The 19,748-nt window shown below is 33.6% G+C and overlaps 1 protein-coding gene across 1 annotated transcript; it reads right to left on the bottom strand.

The window, feature by feature from the left end:
- Window positions 1-9,018: 9,018 nt before the first annotated feature.
- LOC126883760 (uncharacterized) lies at window positions 9,019-9,693 on the bottom strand. The gene has a single exon (XM_050649424.1). It carries the CDS (start codon window positions 9,691-9,693, stop codon window positions 9,019-9,021), a length of 675 nt encoding a protein of 224 aa, XP_050505381.1.
- Window positions 9,694-19,748: the final 10,055 nt, after the last annotated feature.

Here is a 19,748-nt window from a genome sequence, read left to right as displayed (position 1 = left end):
AAAGAGTATAATTTAGTTGTGGGTTCATAATATTAAGGTATTTCTGTTCTGTTGGACTTAATATTGATTTTGAATTTTCAACAGCTAGTTTAATTTGTTTTTGGTATTTTTCTGTGGGGTCTTTGTTTAGTGTTATACTATTTTGGTTATTTAAGAGTTCTATTGTTTTATTATTATAATCTCTTTTATCTATAGCAATATATTATAGTCATATATTATATAGTAGTGTTACCTTTGTCTGCTTTTGTAAATATTATGTCATGTCTTATTGATTTATTTTTAATTGAAAGGGCTATTTGGTTCTTTTTGTAACAGGAAAAGAGACTATAATAATAAAACAGTAGAATTTTTAAATAACCAAAATAGTATAACACCAAACAAAGACCCCACAGAGAAATACCGAAACGAAATTAAACTAGCCATTGAAAATTCAAAATCAACATTAAGTCCAACAGAACAGAAATACCCACAAATAAATATTGTGAACCCACAACCTCCTAAATTACACCCTTTTATTAAACTACACAAACCTGGCCACCCAATAAGGCCTGTAGTTTCTATTAATACAGCTCCGTCATATAAACCTTAAAAAAACTGTCATATATTATTACAGAATACACTAAATTTTCACCTAAATTCACCGTAAAAAATACACTAAAACTGGTTAATAAAATACAACATTTTCAATTGCCCAACAACTTCAGACTAATCTCATTTGACGTAAAAAATCTTTTTCCTAGTGTTCCTCCTACAGAAACTTTTGTTTCAGTTAAACATCTTTTAGACCATTATAGTACAAATCCGATCATTACATCTGAAATTTTAGACCTTTTTGAAATTTGCATAAGTCAAGACTAAGTATTTTGAATTCAATAATCAAATATACACAAACAACAGTGCAGGACTTAACATGGGTAACCCTCTAAGCCCATTGCTATCAGATATATTTATGAACCAGCTTGAAACAACAATTTGTAAACATCCCGTATTTAAACAGTTCTTATATTGGCGGAGATACGTGAATGATATACAAGTATGCTTTACAGGAACTAACAGGCAACTTGACCAATGTCTATCATACATTAATTCACTTCATAGTAATGTTGAGTTTACAATAGAAACAGAACATAATAAGTACATAAACTTTCTAGACGTAACAGTTACCAGACTGCACAACAAACATGAATTCTCGGTATATCAAAAACCTACCCATATTGACACAACTATACACAATTCATCATCCCATCCTACACAACACAAATTAGTCATAGCATGATACATAGACTGACAGAAATTCCCATGTCAAAAAATAACTTCGAGATAGAACTGAACATCATTAAACAAATAGCAGTAAATAATGGCTATAACTAACAAACAATTAACAAAATTGTAAACCAACAACTCCATCAGAAAGCCCAGAAATTAGTCTATCCACCACCACAGAAAGAACCCAGTACCTTCTGCTCTATCACATATACTGGCAAGATAACAACAAAAATAGCGAGATACTTAAAAAATAAAGGAACAACACCAGCTTTCAGAACTAACAACAACTTAAGCAAATATATTAAAAACAATAAGAGCCGATAGAGAAAACAACTACAGAGTGGTGTTTACAAACTAACTTGTGGTGACTGCCCGAAAACTTACATCGGTCAAACTGGCAGAACCTTTGACAAACGGACAGCAGAACACAAACGGGCTTTCAACAATAGAAAACAGACATTTCTACATACGCACTTCACCTTCTAGATCATAATCATTCTTTCAATGAAGAGTTTCAAATTCTGCATATTCAAAATAAAGGCCTTAAGCTATTTTATTAGAATCTATGGAAATTAATAAATTGAAAATACAGATATAATTCTGAATGACAAACTCGAGACCAACAGCTCCCCACTCCTCAACCTCTTCAGTTAAAGACTTTAAAAAGACAATCCCATAGTAACCTAAATCACTTGAGAAATGCACTCTGCCGAAACAGCTGTAGTCACATAGTTGTAATAAATTTTGTGGAAGTATAGAAAACAAACGTTTTCCGTGTTATATTGTTATATAAAATGAACTTCCATCAAGTAACGGTCGAATCCATCAATTATTTAAAAGTCGAGGACATAACAACACAAATGGCCAAATTTAAATAGAGCATCGCAGGCCACACTGCTAGACAAAAATACCAACGTCGGACTGCAACAATACAACATTGGAGACTTTTAGAAAGTAAATGACGAAAAGAAAGACCAGAGATGAGATGGGTTGATGATTTAAAATAATAGCCGGAACAAATTGGACAAAGGTTGCTCAGGAAAGAGACCAATGGAAGGAGTTCCTATAAGGAGAGAGGCCTATAACCAAACATGGAGGATAAAAGGTGTTATATATTTAGTAGTTAAGATCTAAGGCTACTAATATCTACCTTAGTTACTAATGTTTTTATGTTTCTAGATTAATATAATGTTGTCACTGTCATTAATTATAATTGAATAAATACTGTTAACATGTCCATTTCTTGTATATAATATTGGCGACGAGATTAGTAGAATGGACATTAAAAAGCTAAAAAAAGTACGAGCCTGTTTACGAGGCACTCTGACAAAAACTGAAAACTGTTTACATGAACGAGAAATCACAAACGAAGAAATTGAATCCAGATTACATACGTTAGACGAAACCATAAAGAAATTTCAAAATATACAATATGATATCGAACAAGAAACTGAAGACGCAGATATAGAACAAGAAACACAAGAAAGATTTGAATTTGAAGAAAAATATACAGTGATAAAGACCAAACTCCTAATTTTGCGAAAGAAAAATGGATCAAACGACCAAGATGTTTTATGTAGTAAGAAAATTCAAAACATAGACCATAAGATACAATTACCAAAAGTTAATTTTCAACCATTACAAGAAACAGAAACAATTAATAACTTTACAAGGAGATTGACGGTATTTTTCCTATTAAATAACATCACAGATGAGCAAAGTAAAATTTACTTTCTATTATCTACGATCTCTCCACAACTTTATGATACTTTACATAATCTTTGTTCTCCGGAGGATCCAATAAATAAAAGATTTGAAGAATTAATTAAACTACTTGATGACTTTATTGATCCTAAACCTAGTTTGTGGGCTCAACAACATAAATTTGTTACACATTTACAACGACAAAATGAAACTGTTTCAACATACGCTGCAGAACTCAAGAAACTTGCTTCTAACTGTGAATTTAAATGCCAGAATTGTTGTAAGTCCACAATAGATGGATTTTTATCGTTACAGTTTATCAGAGGATTGCATGACAGCGAAATTCGAATAAAAATTCTGCAAGACAGAGAAATACACACATTCTCAAAATTAGTTCAGATAGCTACATCAATTGAAATGGGAAAAATAGAAAACAATAAAATATCTACAGACATACGTAATGAAATTGAAAAGGTAAACAAATTATCGACATCTGTAAAAAAAAAGATCCCTCAAAGATCATGTACTTACAAGAAAAAACATGATAATATAACATTAAAAGACTTAAGGGGAAAATGTTTCAGATGTGGACAACCAGATCATAGGTCCAACGAATGTTGGGCCATTAAAAGAACTTGCCACAAATGTCAAATAGAGGGACACCTAGCAAACGTTTGTTTAAAAAGAAACATTGCAGTCCAGATTAATGATTGTACCAGTAATAGAAGTGAAGAGTCTATCGGCGAAATAAACCTTGTTAAGGATGAACGATCTGAAAAATATACAATTACAATCAGTATTGAAAATAGGCCAGTTACTATGGAATTTGATACAGGGGCTACACTGTCTCTTATATCACTAAAATTGTACAAACAACTGAACATTCCAAAGAAAATTTTTAAAACAGACTTAATATTAAGAACTTACACAGGAGAAGTAATCAAACCTACTGGAGTTGCTTATGTTAAATGTAACTACAAAAACCAAACCTTCTTCAGCAAATTATACATTATAGCTAAGGACGTTGATCCTTTATGCGGACGTAACTGGATGAAAGAAATAAATATTGAATTGGCAGATGTACGAAGACTACAAACTGTTGAAATACCCAAATTAGACCAACTTCTTGAAGAATTTGCAACATCAGTATTTAGGTCAGACCTAGGAAAAATACCAAATTTCAAAGCTCGTTTAAACTTACAGGAAAATACACAACCAATTTTCATTAAGTCTAGAAGAATTCCATACGCTTTAAAATCGAAAGTAGAAGCAGAAATAGAACGGCTAAGTTCTGAAGGTATTATAACAAAAATCGACCATAGTAATTGGGGTACACCCATTGTACCTATTGTTAAACCTAATGGGAGTATCAGACTATGTGCCGATTACAAAATAACTTTAAATAGAGTTATTAAAGACGAAAAATACCCGATACCTATCATAGAAGATATTTTTGCCAAAATGAATGGGGGTAAATTATTTTGCACATTAGATATTAAACAAGCTTACCTTAATATGGAGATGGACGAAGACAGCGCCCAAATACAAACTTTAAGCACTCATATGGGAACATACAAAGTAAACAGACTGATGTTTGGTGTAAAAGTAGCTCCCAGTTTATGGCAAAGATTCATGGATAATTTACTTAAAGGTTTAGAAGGCGTACAATGTTTTTTTGATGATATAATAATTCAAGGATCAACAGAAGACCAGCTATTACTAAGATTAAGAGAGGCACTTACCAAGTGAAAAGAAAATAACCTACGGGTGAATAAAGAAAAATGTCAATTTTTTAAAAAGAATATAAACTATTTAGGACATAAAATTGATAAAGATGGGCTCCATAAGAACAAAGACAAAATTAAAGCTATAATAGGTATGGAACGGCCTTCTAATATAAACGAATTGCGAACTTTTCTGGGTATGGCTAATTACTACAACAAATTTATTGCTAATCTTGCATCTATATCAAATCCTCTAAATCAACTCTTGAAGAAAGATAACAAGTTTACCTGGACTGTGAAATGCGAAGAAAGTTTTAACAGAATTAAAACGGAAATGGCAAGTGAAAACGTATTAACACATTTCGACCCGAGAAAACCTCTGATCATAGCCACGGATGCTTCACCAACAGGACTTGGAGCAGTCCTTTCACACATAGTTGAAGACGGCTCAGAAAGACCGATAGCTTTTGCGTCAAGAACCTTAACCAATGCCGAAAAGAAATACAGTCAGATTGATAAGGAAGCGACTGCGATATACTGGGGTATAAAGAAATTTTTTAATTTTTGCTATGGGCGAAAATTTACTCTGATTACTGACCACAAACCGTTAACATCAATCTTTCATCCCCACCATAATCTACCAGAACTGAGTACAATGAGACTTTTTCATTATGCTCATTTTTTATCTGGATTTGATTATGATATACAGTACAGAACAAGCACAAAAAATGCTAACGCAGACTTCTTGTCGCGGTTTCCTGTTGAGAACACAAATACATATGAAGTAGATCAACATGGCTTATACCAAATACAACAAATTCAGATATTAGAAATTAGCCCAGATATAATCGCTAAGGAGACAGAAAATGATATCGAATTACAGAAAATAATTAAAGCACTAAGAACAGGTCAATCTCTGAAACAATATGGATACAAAGACAATGAATTTACTTTACAAGATGACTGTATTTTAAGAGGAACAAGGGTCGTAATACCACATAAATTTCGTAAATTTATTCTTAACGAACTGCACGCGGGACATATTGGTATATTAAAGATGAAACAACTAGCACGCAGTCATGTCTACTGGAAAAATATTGATAAAGATATTGAAGAAAAAGTGAAATCATGTAGATCATGCCGTTTAGAACAAAATGAACCAGCAAAGACACATTTACATCACTGGGAAGAGCCCACAGGTCCCTGGCAAAGAATCCATATTGACTTCGCTGGACCAATTTCTGGTTCTCAACTATTCATTGTGGTAGATGCATATACAAAATGGGTGGAAATTATATCTACAAAGGTAACAACTAGCTCGTGGTGTATACAAACGCTAAGACAAATATTTGCCACGTTCGGAAATCCATATGTGCTGGTATCTGACAACGGCCGACAATTTGTTTCAGCAGAATTTAACAAATTTCTATCCAATTGCGGTATCACCCATAGAACTATTGCTCCATATCACCCAGCAACGAACGGTCAAGCAGAACGATTTGTACAAACTATAAAAAGGACCCTGCGCAGCTTAGCGGGGGAGAGCAATAGCTTAACTGATAAACTATTTAAAGTACGAACACGTTTACGTCGTACACCAGGTGTTAACGGTTTCACCCCGTATGAGCTTATGTTCGGACGAGAAATTAGAACGGATCTTCATGCAATGTTAAGAAAACCTTGCAAACACACAACTTCCTTTCCATCAGACAGGCCTACACCTGGTAGGGAATTTGCCTTGGGAGACAGAGTTCAGGCTAGAAAGTACTGCAGTGATCAACGATGGGTATTTGGAAAGGTAATCAGACGCATAGGTTACTTAGATTATGAAATACGAACAGATGATGGTCTACTTTGGAAACGTCACTTAGATCAGCTGCTGCCAACACCTCTAGTCTTGTAGTTGGGAATTGGGGCGGAGGACTGTTATATATTTAGTAGTTAAGATCTAAGGCTACTAACATCTACCTTAGTTACTAATGTTTTTATGTTTCTAGATTAATATAATGTTGTCACTGTCATTAATTATAATTGAATAAATACTGTTAACATGTCCATTTCTTGTATATAATAAAAGGCAAAAAAGAATCATATATTCATTTTATGCTTTTTTTTGCCAATTGCTACGTTTATTTAATATATTCTTTTTGTAATCACTTTCAATCTTGGAAAATAGGGCAATGAATTCTTTAAATATAAAACATTCCAGTCATTTTGCCCCTATTTCGGGAAGGACTTTTTTCCCAGCCTCATAGTACATCACACATCGTCGATGATGAAATAGATTTGAAGCTGCTTTGTAAAGATTTAGGCAGGATTTGCTTTTTGATAATAAAATTTCATCTTACTTTATTTTTAAATTATATAAACGCTAATTATGGCATCCAAAAAAGTAGCAGTATGCCGACAAGTACTAATTATTTGAGATTTTTAGGAACAAAGGCAGGTATTTAGAAAATCGGACGTAATGCAATGTTTTGGAGACTTTTTACTCAATATTTATCGTACATATATTATCGGTTTACAACGTTCTCCGTCTTCTGATACCCGTTCGCCATTCCGCTCTATCCGCCCATTGATCTACTTGCAGACCTCTTTCATCCATGGCTTTTTTTATTTCTGCCTGCCAAATTTTTCTCGGTCTACCTCTTCTTCTTCTACCTTGCGGTTTCCAGTTTTGTATTTGTTTTCAAGATTCTGTCTTCGTGCATTCTTTGTACGTGACCTAAAGAATATTTGTCTTTCTAGGGTTAAAAACATATCATTATTAAAAATATAGGAAAAGAAATGAATGGAAGAATTTACAAGACAGTTATCAGACCAATAATGACATACGCGGCAGAAACACGACCCAACACAGAGAGGACAAAAAGATTGCTCGAAACAGCGGAGATGAAAATCCTCCGAAAAATCGATGGTAAGACTCTATGGGACAGAGCTATAAGTGCAGATATACGACAGAGTTGCAAGGTGGACAACATTAACCTTCGGAGTACGGAGATTATTTGACTTACTTAGATTACGAAGATGGGTCAAGCGTGACCCATTCTCATTTTATTTATAAGGATGTTTTAAATAGTCAGTATTATTAAACAGTATCTTTAATTCAACAAAAAACAAAAGAACATGAAAATTATAATCATAAATTTTTGTATTTAAATTTTTTAAGATGGTTCACCATCCTGGTCTTTTCGGCAGTAGTTGCATTTAATTTTGACAATATGGACTTCTTCGCGTTTTGAATGGGTATTACAAACAAATCTTTTACACATGTCACATCTTTTTGAATATTTGTTGTCACTACCCCTACAAGAATAACAACGACCTCGTTTTATTGCAGATTGCGGCAATTCGATTTGCTTTTTTTACACTAACACCGGTCTCTATTGCAGCGATTACAGATTTAGGGTATCCGGTGGGTTCTTCTTGTATTGCTTCCGCTCTTCGGTTTATATTGGGCGAGGTTAATTGTTTTCCAATCTCCTCCAGAAATAGTTTACTGCGATGTTTTATATTTACTTGGCTGTTCCATTCGGGATTTTTCGTATTCCAGAGAACGAAAGAATTGTAGCACGCAATATCCAAAAAGTTGAAAAATATACGTAAGGGCCATCTTCTTGTTGCTCTTTTACATGTGTACTCTCCGATCAATTTATTTAAAATATCGACTCCACTTTTGGTTTTGTTGTAATCCAAAATAATCTTTGGTTTAAACTTTTGGTTTTCATCAGAAATTTCATGTTCATTGTGTAAGGTCGATAATAATACAACAAACTTGTTAGGCTTGGTTACATATGAAACTAAGGTAATGTTTTTAGTGAACAAAAATTTTGAAGAATATAGTGAGCGATCTGTCATTTCAAGCAATGATTTGGGTAAACTCTTCCTGTTTTTTCTGATAGTACCCAAAAGAGTAAAATTTTTGGATAATAGTTTTTCAGATAAAGCAATGTCGGTAAAAAAATTATAAGTTGTAATATTTCGACCAGACCTATACCCATGTTCTGATAGTGTTTTGACAACTCTTGGGCCTTGGTTACGTTCAGATTGATCACCAATCTTTCCAGTATATATCTCAAAGTTACAACAATAAAAATTTTCAGCGTCACATAGGGTCCAAGCCTTTATACCGTATTTCTTTGGTTTACTTGGTATATAAATCAGAAATGGACAACGTCTCCTAAAATCTATAAGCTGCTCATCGATAGTACCAAAAGCAGATGGTTCGTATGATTGCCTACAATTTTGGGCAAATAGATCAGCGATTTCTCGAATAGGAGCTAATTTATGTCGTTCTCTTCTTTCTGCTCTTGTATCCAAATTATCAAAGCTTCAAAGCAATATGCTTCAAAATACTTATAAATCTATCCCGGCTTAGAGATGCTTTATATATAGGACGCGAAAGTGATTGATTTGTATTGGACCATAAATTATGCACCTTCTCATGGGACTCTCTGAATCTTCCACATAATATAAGTATACCAAAAAAAGCACGCATTTCGACTAGATCAACTTCAATCCAATCTTTCATTTTTGTCTCCTTCTTAATGTTATAGGCAGCTGTGAACTCAATAGCTCTCTTATTGGTATACTCGAGAATCATTGACATCATACTATCAGAAAAAAATAAATTGAAGGCATCCATGCATGTCTCAATATTTTGACTTTTCTCAGTTAGACCTGAGTTTTTCTGTAATAAATTACATGCCAATGTCTTACCCTTCTTTGGACCTAAATAACGCCATGTTCGTCGTTCGCACAAAACATCAGATACGTTAGACCTTTCACTATCTATATTTTCAGAAGTTGACGCTAAAACATCCTCATTCTCGTGTTCAGTAATTGATAAATTACCTTCATGTGCTTCTGGCTCACAACCATCATTATCACTCGCTTCACTATTGCTTTCATCCAGCTCTGCAACGTCATCTTCTTCACTATCTGATAGGAGTAAGGCATACAACTCAGCTTCACTCAAAGGTTTATTCTTTTTCCACATTTTGATATAATACTGCACACTTCAAGATCGATGCTTGAATTAAATTGATCAACAAACGTGAAATACCGCTTTACACCAAAGTTAGACCTCTCGTCTCGGACATCCCATAGTATGCCTATTAGACACTACATTTGCTCCCAAGGTTAACTATCCACTAATATTTCTACAAACATAATCATTTGCCCTTGAATACATTCACTGGTAAACAGAGGCGACTGCGTTTTACGTGTATCTACAAACACATTGAAAAATTCGTCGAAATCCGAAGACCGGGTCAGGAGTGACCCGTCATCATAGATTTTACGTAGAGGAAAAACTGCAATTTGCATGTTCACGAATGATACACGAAAAAATAGATTGAAACAATTAAGGAGAACTTACGATCAATCAGATTTGTAAAAAAATTATTTCATGAAATATTAAGAAATAAGTGAATTTCGGGTCACGCTTGACCCAGTCTTCGTACTCCGAAGGTTAATAACTGGGTAAGAAATAGAAAAATAGAATGAAATGATCACATAAGCCGAATGACAAAAAATAAAGTTGTAAGGACGGCGAGACACGATTCCCCAATAGGAAGACGATCAGTGGGAAGACCACGAAAACGATGGAACGACAACTTACCAGAGGCACATTGAAGGAACAGACAGAGTCATGTCTATACAAAAGATGAAGAGAAGAAGAGGGTTAAAAAACAGACAAACAAAAATTAAAATTTGTATCGTTACCTACTATACATATAAACTCGGGTTCAAAACGTCCTCCGACGTTGTCCGATGCCTTGTTGCCAATATCTTCTATCATTGCAGTTTTCATCTTCTAATCCTCGTACACTCATTGATCGTCTTACTCCCTGTATCCATGTCGTTCTTGGCCTTCCTCTTTTTCTGTTTTCTGTAGGTATCCATTTCATAATTTTCTTTGGCAGTCTTTCCTCCCCCATTCTCTGAACATGTCCGTACCACGTTAATTGTTTCTTCTCAATGCATTCTACAACCGTTTCCTGTAAATTCATTCTTCGCTTTACTTCCTCATTTCTAACCTGGTCCAATCTCGATGTTCTACTTGCTCTTCTTAGGGCGTCCATCTCAGTAGCTTCTATTTTTCGTTTTTGGTGTTCCTTTATTCTCCATGTTTCGGATCCGTATACCAATGTGCTCTTAATCATGGTGTTTTATATTCGCTTTTTTCTTTGTTTCCCTATCTCGGTACTCCACAAAACTCCGTTCAATGATTTAATTATCGTTCTTGCTTTATTTATTCTGCTCTTAATTTCTGCATCTTAAGTACCTTCCTTGTTGAAATTAATGCCCAAATAATTATATTTATCACAGCTAGTTATTTTCTGATTATTGTCCAATATCATATCAGTTGAATCCTCACCTAGGCATAAATATTGTGTTTTTTCTACATTCATCTGCAATCCCCATTTTTCGTATTCTTCCTTCAATTTGCGAGTCATGTATTCCAAATCTTCTTTATCGTTTGCACATATTACCTGATCGTCTGCAAACTGAAGGGTGTACATGCAGGTGTTGTCATCGATTTGGATACCCATTCCACTGCATTTTCGTTTCCATATTGTAAGGGCTTTGGCGACATAAATCTTGAACAGACTTGGTGATATGCAACATCCTTGTCGTTGACCTTTTAGTGTAGGAAACAGAGGTTGAACCTTGCAAAATGGACACAAGTCCGGTTTTATTTTTTTTCTGGCATATCAAGGGGTGCTTATTATAAGACTAACTTTTTCTGAAAAAATTTCGCCCCGGAACCCCCCTTTTCACCCCTTTAAAGGGGGTAATTTATGGTTTTTGCAGAACGTAGCACTTCCTGTACCTTTTACAAAAAATTTCTTTTATAGAAATATGAAGAGGACTATATTTTCTACGATTTGTTTCCAACAGCATCTCTCTATCGTCCACCGTTTAGCAAGGGTGGCGCCCCAAAATTGACAAGTTTTTCAAAAAGATGTTTTTAAAAAATATATATTTTTCCCTAACTGTAACGGAAATTAAAAAGAAATGCTGCGTAAATTATTCACAAATAGATGATTAATTTTTTGGTATAGGTTTCACTTAAGGATAATTGCCCTTTTTTTAATTACAGGGTGTTATATTTTAAAAAACCCCTTTTTATACCATCTGAACCGTTTATGCTAGAGTATAAAGACTTTCAGCGATTACCCATGTACCGGTGTTATTTACAAATTTGTATAATGCACCCCCATTTTTTCCCCGGAACCACCCAAAAAAAAAGAAGAATTAATAAATAAAGTGATTTTCTTCGAATCCTTCACACACAATGCCCTTCATTAATATGCTTCATATATCATTTTGTGCAAGTTATTATTACCCATGCATCGATACTAAAAGCGATTTCCTAGTGCAACCCCTGTAGCCGAAAATAATAAATAAAATGGGGGGTTGAAAATTTTTTTTTGTTTTTTGCTTTTTGATCCATATGTGCATATGCTTCATCAATAGTGCTTTTCAAAAATATATATGGTTATTGCAACATCCCTGCGCAAACCACCCCTATCCTTGAAAATATACTGCAGAAACTACCCCTATACCTTATCCAGCATGTTTTTACGATTTTCTCATTACCTATTCATTTTTTTTTAAACAAAACTTATACAAGGTTAAAGACCACTATTTACTCTAAAGATTAGGTTCTATTCATTTTTTTCGTTTAAGCAACCGTTACGGCACAGTGGCGCCGTAAACTTCATATATGCTTTGACGGGCTCCAGTTTTTGTTTATTTTTTCGTCATCTGTTTGTTTTATTGATCAAGCACTTATGTAAAATAAAACAACACAGTGTAACCTACAAATCATGACCTATGCACATTTTACATTCTTTGCTCCCCAAAGCTACAGTGGTGGCCCAAAATAAATTTTTTCATATTTTCGCCACCTACACGCATTTTATTGCGTTAATGCTACCTTAATAGCCCAATATTCACCCCTAAGTGGTCGCTAAGCAGTGGCGGATCCCCACCCCTCTCAAACCAAGTGATATTATATTTGAAGATTATAAAAATATTCATTTATTTTTATAGAAATACTTATATTATATTAATATTATTTTTATAAGAATGACTTTTTATGCTTTAGCGACAGTGGCGGATCCAGCATCGTTAAGAGGGGGGTGCCAATTGGTTAAATTTCTATAAAAATAAATGAATATTTTTATAATCTTTGAATATAATATCACTTGGTTTGAGAGGGGGGGAGGTGATCACCCCCATCACCCCTCCCTGGATTCGCCACTGCGTAGCGACCACCTAAGGGTAAATATTGTGCTGTTAAGGTAGCATTAATGCAATAAAATGCATGTAGGTGGCGAAAATATGCAAAAATTTATTTTGGGCCACCACTGTGGTTTTGGGGAGCAAAGAATGTAAAATGTGCATAAGTCATAATTTGTAGGTTACACTGTGTTGTTTTATTTTGCATAAATACTTTATCAATAAAACGAACAGATGACGAAAAAAAAAAACAAAAACTGGAGCCCGCCGAAGCATATATGAGGTTTACGGCGCCACTGTGCCGTAACGGTTGCTTATACGAAAAAATGAATAGGACATAATTTTTAGCGTAAATAGTGGTCTTTAACCTTGTATAAGTTTTGTTTAAAAAGAATACATAGGTAATGAGAAAATCGTAAAAACATGCTCGCCAAGGGATAGGGGTAGTTTCTGCAGTATATTTTCAAGGATAGGGGTGGTTTTCGCAGAGATGTTGCAATAACCATATATATTTTTGAAAAGCATTATTGATGAAGCATATGCCCATATGGATCAAAAAGCAAAAAACAAAAAAAAAATTTCAACCCCCCATTTTATTAATTTTTTTTGGCTAAAGGGGTTGCACTAGAAAATCTCTTTTGGTGTCCATGCATGGGTAATAATAACGTGCATAAAATGATATATGAAGCATATTAATAAAGGGCATTGTGTGTGAAGGATTCCAAGAAAATAACTTTATTTATTAATTGTTCTTTTTTTGGGGTGGTTCCGGGGAAAAAATGGGGGTGCATTATACAAATTTGTAAATAGCACCAGTACATGGGTAATCGCTGAAAGTCTTTTTACTCTAGCGTAAACGGTTCAGATGGTATAAAAAGAGGTTTTTTAAAATGTTACACCCTGTAATTAAAAAAAGGGGCAATTACCCTTAAGTGAAACCTATACCAAAAAATCAGTCAATTACTTGTGAATAATTTCCGCAGGATTTTTTCTTAATTTCCGTGACAGTTAGGGAAAAATATATTTTTTTTATAAACACCTTTTTTAAAAACTTGTCAACTTTAGGGCGCCACCCCCGCTAAACGGTGGACGATAGAGAGATGGTGTCGGAAGTATATCGTAGAAAATATAGTCCTCTTCATATTTCATTAAAAGAAATTTTTTGTAAAACTTACAGGAAGGGCTACGTTCCGTAAAAACTACAAATTACCCCCTTTAAAGGGGTGAAAAGGGAGTTTCCGGGGCGAAATTTTTTCAGAAAAAGTTAGTCTTATAATAAGCACCCCTTGATATACCAGAAAAAAAATAAAACCGGACTTGTGTCCATTTTGCAAAGTTCAACCTTTGTTTCCTACACTATTTGTTGACTGTAAACAAATCTGTTATTTTGTTTCCTAATTTTACTGCAGATTTCATGTCACTGTATAAATTTTGGACAGCTTTTATGAGAGTAAAGTTAATGTTGGAGTTTTGCAGTACTTCCCATAGTTTCGATATCGGTATGTTGTCATATGCCTTTTGCAAATCTATAAAAACTAGGTGTATTGGCCTATTCCGTTCCAATTCTTTTTCTATGATTTGTTTTAACGAAAATACATTATCCGTACAGGACCTTCCAGCTCTAAACCCGCATTGTTCTTCTTCTTCGTATCCTGAGTATTATTATTCAATCAGTTCTCTTAAAATTTTTGTATATACCCTGCTTATTGTATTTATTACTGATTTTCCGCGATAATTGCTACATTTTAGTTTATTGCCCTTTTTATGAATCGATGATATATAAGCTATTGTCCAGTCACTGGGTACATTTTCGCCATTGATGTACTTTGTAAATACATATGCCAGAGATTCGAAAAGTTTTTTAGTTCCATTTTTCAGTAGTTTGTTACTTATTATACGTCCATAAATATTATTTCCATTAATGATATTTGTTTGAACTTTAGGATGAAGTAATATCAGGTTTCAAACTGCTAAATTCGCTTTAGTATCCATTCACTCTGTTTTCTTTGAATTGTTCACTTCTGACGTATGTGTCTAATAAGATATTTACTTGGTGTGCAGTTTACATTTGGTTAAATACGTTATGCTCTAGTTCACTAATTACATTGGATCATCCAAGACATGTAGAATTAGTTCTTGCTGGATAATGTACCGAACGTCGGATTATAGTAATTAAGTATAAAAAGGATGTAACTAATATAATATGTATACACTGTGGACCGAAATAAAGGAGTACATTTTTTAGTTGAAAATAACTTTTTTGTTTTTTGGGCGACTTAATTTCTTTTTGCAGGGCTAATAGCCTAACATGTCCTCAACATGATTGCAAATTTGGAAACAAAAATAACGTACAGAGTCGGACTTATAAAAAAATTTATGTAACAGTGCATTTGAGCTCGTTGCAAATAAAAGCTGTCGTAGCTAATATTGAACTGATATGCTCTATTGGTGGTTAACTATCCAGAACACTTCAGTAAACATAAAATTTTTCAAAATTACCGGATTCGCAAAATATCATTTTTTAATTTATATAATGTTCAGAAGGCGCCTTCGCCATAAAATCTAAAAAAATCCTGAATTTGTAAAATATCATTTTTTCTTAAATTGGGAAATATTATTCGAGTACTTTTATAATATTTTGTTCACCAGAACGAAACCCTCTTAACACTAAATTACATCTTTTCCATCGTTTTTGCCTCATATTAGCAGTAATTTTTGTTAAATATCTTAAGAATTTCTCAAACGCTCAATGTCAATTTTACTTCGTAAGCCATGACTGCTTAGGTTGCCATGGAATTTGTTTGACATTTATAGTTAACCCGGGAGTAGTCGCGCTCACTTCTGTAACATAAGTAGTCGCGCGTAGAGAAAAAATCCCACAATTTAGATTTAAATACGAATTTAAATCAAATTTCTATTTAATAATATTTTTATTTACGTGTTGTGTTAAAAATATCTACTTCTAACAATTATAAAGCTAATTAGTTCTCACCAAAGCCATAAATTCCACAAAAAAGATAAAAAAATAAAAAATAATTTAAAAAAAAATTAAAAAAAAATTTAAAATAAAATTTAAAAAAATTTCTACGTATTACTACGATCTTCCTCGAGGCACTTACGAGTGGAAAGCAAAATTGAAAATATTTCATCAAATTAACACGGAAAAGGATAAAATGTGAGATTTTTTCTCACGGCGCGACTGCTCCCGGGTTAAATAAGTAAATTGGTCAGTTCATCATGCCACCTTTATGTAGGACAGAACATTTCATTAAACTGTTTTCATAAATGTGTGATTTGTTATGAGGACAGAATATTATTTAAATATTACCGTGATAAATATAATTATCGTGCAAGAAAAATTGTAAATGCATTTCCTGAGAAAAATTGGCATATTGGAACGATAGGAAAGTTCTTAAGACATCTAAGGGAAACCCGTGGGTCTATTGAACATAAAAGTTGAGGAGGAAGGAAGAGAACCTCAAGAACTGAAGCAAATATTGCTAGAGTAAGGGTTGTTTTAGGAAATATGCAACTTGGCAAATCTGTTGGAACAAGAAAATCGCAAAAGAAACTAGGATTTCCCGCACATTAGTTCGAAGAATCATTAAAGAAGATTGTCATCTTAAAGTATTTAAAAAAGTTTACTGTCAAAGACTTACTGCCGATGTAAGAGAAAATCGACTGGAAAGATGCAATCTGCTACTAAGAAGAATCCGCTCTCGTGAAGATATTAGAAAAATATGGTTTTCAGACGAAAGAATGTTTTATTTACGGCCTCCTAAAAATACCCAAAATAATAGGGAGTATTATGACGTACAATTTAAGAGAGAAATTTCACTAGAGCATCTTTTAATTGAAAAAAGTCATTTCTAAAAAGGTGTAATGGTCTCTGTGGCAGTATTCATATCGGGAAAATCTCGTCTGATTTTTGCACAAACAAAAGAACAAATCTTGCAGCACCTATTACCTGAAATTGAAGAAGTATGTGACGATTACACTTTCCAGCAGGATGGTGCTCCTTCGCACACTTCCCACAATACAAGCGTATTTTTGAGCGAAAATTGAGCCAGAGATGTAGCCACCTAACAGCCCAGAATTAAATCCGCTTGACTATTCCAGTTGGGTAATTTTCGAACAAAATTTGTATGACGGACAACAATTTGAATCCGTGAAACAGCTCAAAGAAAGAATGCAGTTTGTTTGGAAAAATTTTGAACAGGGTGTAGTAAATTGGGCTATTAATTTATGGCGCAGACGACTTCAAGAAGTAGTAAACAATAATGGTGGCCACATTCATAATATTGTACTCTAAGTTTTAAAATTATTAAACTGTTTTCATAAATGTGTTATTTGTTAAAATGTTATATGTTCCTAATTTAATAAAAAAAAATGATAATTTGCGAGACCGATAATTTTGAAAAATTTTATTTTTTACTGAAGTGTTCTGGATAGTTAACTTACCAAAAGAGTATATCAGTTCAATTATATCTAAGACAGTTTTCATTTGCAACGAGCTCAAATGCACCGTTACATAATTTTTTTTATAAGTCCGACCCTGTACGTTCTTTTTGCTTCCAAATTTGTACCCATATTGAGTACACGTTAGGCTATTAGCACTGCAAAAATAAATTAAATCGCCCAAAAAACAAAAGTTATTTTCAACTAAAAATGTACTCCTTTATTTCGGCCCACAGTGTATAAAATATATGTGTGTGTGTTCACAAAGAGGGGATGGCATTAGATAAACTTTTTGCCACAGATATTTGAAAGTTGAAGATTGAAGATGTCATATTAAATTTTTATTTTAGAATCTTTAAGAAATTGTATGATAATATCATTAATAGTTTTGGTATTGAAGCTTAGTAGATGTGAAATATTCAGCGGTAAACTTACATTCCGCTCCTGAAGTCTAGCAATTAGTGCTTTCGTATGGTTTTTATTAAGTTCACAATTAAAGATTATATGATTTAAATCTGCAGTAGAGTAGTTATCACATGAACAGAGAGAGTTGATACGCATTCCTATTTTAGCTAAATGTGCAGGAAAATTGCCATGGTTTAATCTTAAGCGACTTAGGGATGTGGAATAAAACCGAGTAACGTGATAATCAAATATATGTGGGATATTTTGCGGAAGTTGTGGGTATATGTAAGTGTATGGATTCCTCGAAGTTTGTACAAACTTAAGCCAAATAGTTTCCCATTTCTTTCTTAATTTTTTATGCAATTCTGGAATGTAATCGCTGGAGATTGTTAAATCTACTATTTCATTTAAAGTTGCCGAATTCTTTGCCATTTCATCCACTATCTCATTTTCTTTGATTCCAGCATGTCCTTTTACCCAGATAAAGACCAAGTCACTACTATTATTTTTAAATTGAGCGATTGTCTTTCTAATATGGCATAACAACTCATTGTTGTGTTTTTTGGTTATTGGTTGTGATATTGCCTCAAGAGCAGATAAAGAATCTGATAGTATAACCGTGTCTCCAAAGTTCTGTTCAACCGCGTAAGTTAGGGCTCTTTCAATAGCATAAAGTTCGGCAGTGAAGATAGATGTACATTTAGGTAGTCTAAAAGAATTACCAGTTTTTATATTAGAAACATAATAAGCGCTACCTACACTATTACATGTTTTTGAACCATCTGTATAGATGTATTTATAATTAGAAAATTCAGATAAGATTAATTTTATAATTTTATTGTTTTGGCATGGTAAGTTTCTATATGTAGGTTTTATGATCTTTGGAAAGATTGCGATTTCCTCAATAGAAAGGTTATATAAGGGTAATATTTGTTTAGTGTTAATGCTAAAGTTGTTAGTTTCTAGATAAGCATCTGTAAGAGGGGGAGAAGTTTTAATTCTCCAATAAGAATTTGTTAAGTTATATTCAGTGAGACTGTTAATTTTACTTAATAATTTATGTGAGTCTAAAGTCCTGGTCTTTAATAGAAACTTATTAGACAAGAATTCTCTTCTAAGGTTTAGAGGAGGTTCCTGCGCTTCTGCTAGAATTGCAGCACATGGCGTTGACTTAAACGCACTAATACATATACGTATTGCCTTATACTGAATATGATCGATTTTTGATAAATTAGATTTTGACGATGAACCATATAAAAAGCATCCATAATCAATGATTGACCGAATATACGATTTATAGAACATTAATGCTATCTTTGGGTCGGCACCCCATCTAGCTTTACATATGCAACGAAGCATGTTTAAACCTTTTTCGCATTTGTTGATAATGTGATTCACATGGAGTGTCCAGGTTAGTTTTTTGTCCAAAACCACGCCCAGATACTTATGGTGAGAGGATACATTTATATCAACATTACTTAAATTTATACTGGTAGGGGAACTTAACCTATGTCTAGTGAAAAAGGTGATGCTAGATTTTTCAGGGGATAACGTGAAATTAAAAGCCATAGACCATCTTTTTATACATTGCATTATCAGTTCCAAATCGCATAAACACTCATTATATGATTTACGGCTGCTGTATATACAGAAATCGTCTGCATACTGAATAATTTTAATTGTATTATTTGTTTCATTTAACATGTCATGCAATTCTGCAGTATAGATATTAAAAAGTACTGGACTTAGGACTGAACCTTGCGGAATTCCGACTGATAATAATCGAGGGCCGTAAATGTGATTTTCTGAATCTCGAATGAAAACTTCTCTGTCCCTATACAAATCTGTGATTCTTTGTGCGAATTTATAATTTAGACCGTATTTTATGAGCTGAACAGTTAAAATATCAATATCCAGAGTATCATAAGCCCCTTTAAT

This window comes from Diabrotica virgifera, chromosome 4, assembly GCF_917563875.1.
Source record: "Diabrotica virgifera virgifera chromosome 4, PGI_DIABVI_V3a".
Taxonomy (NCBI): domain Eukaryota; kingdom Metazoa; phylum Arthropoda; class Insecta; order Coleoptera; family Chrysomelidae; genus Diabrotica; species Diabrotica virgifera.
This window is presented reverse-complemented; position numbering and strand designations above follow the sequence as displayed.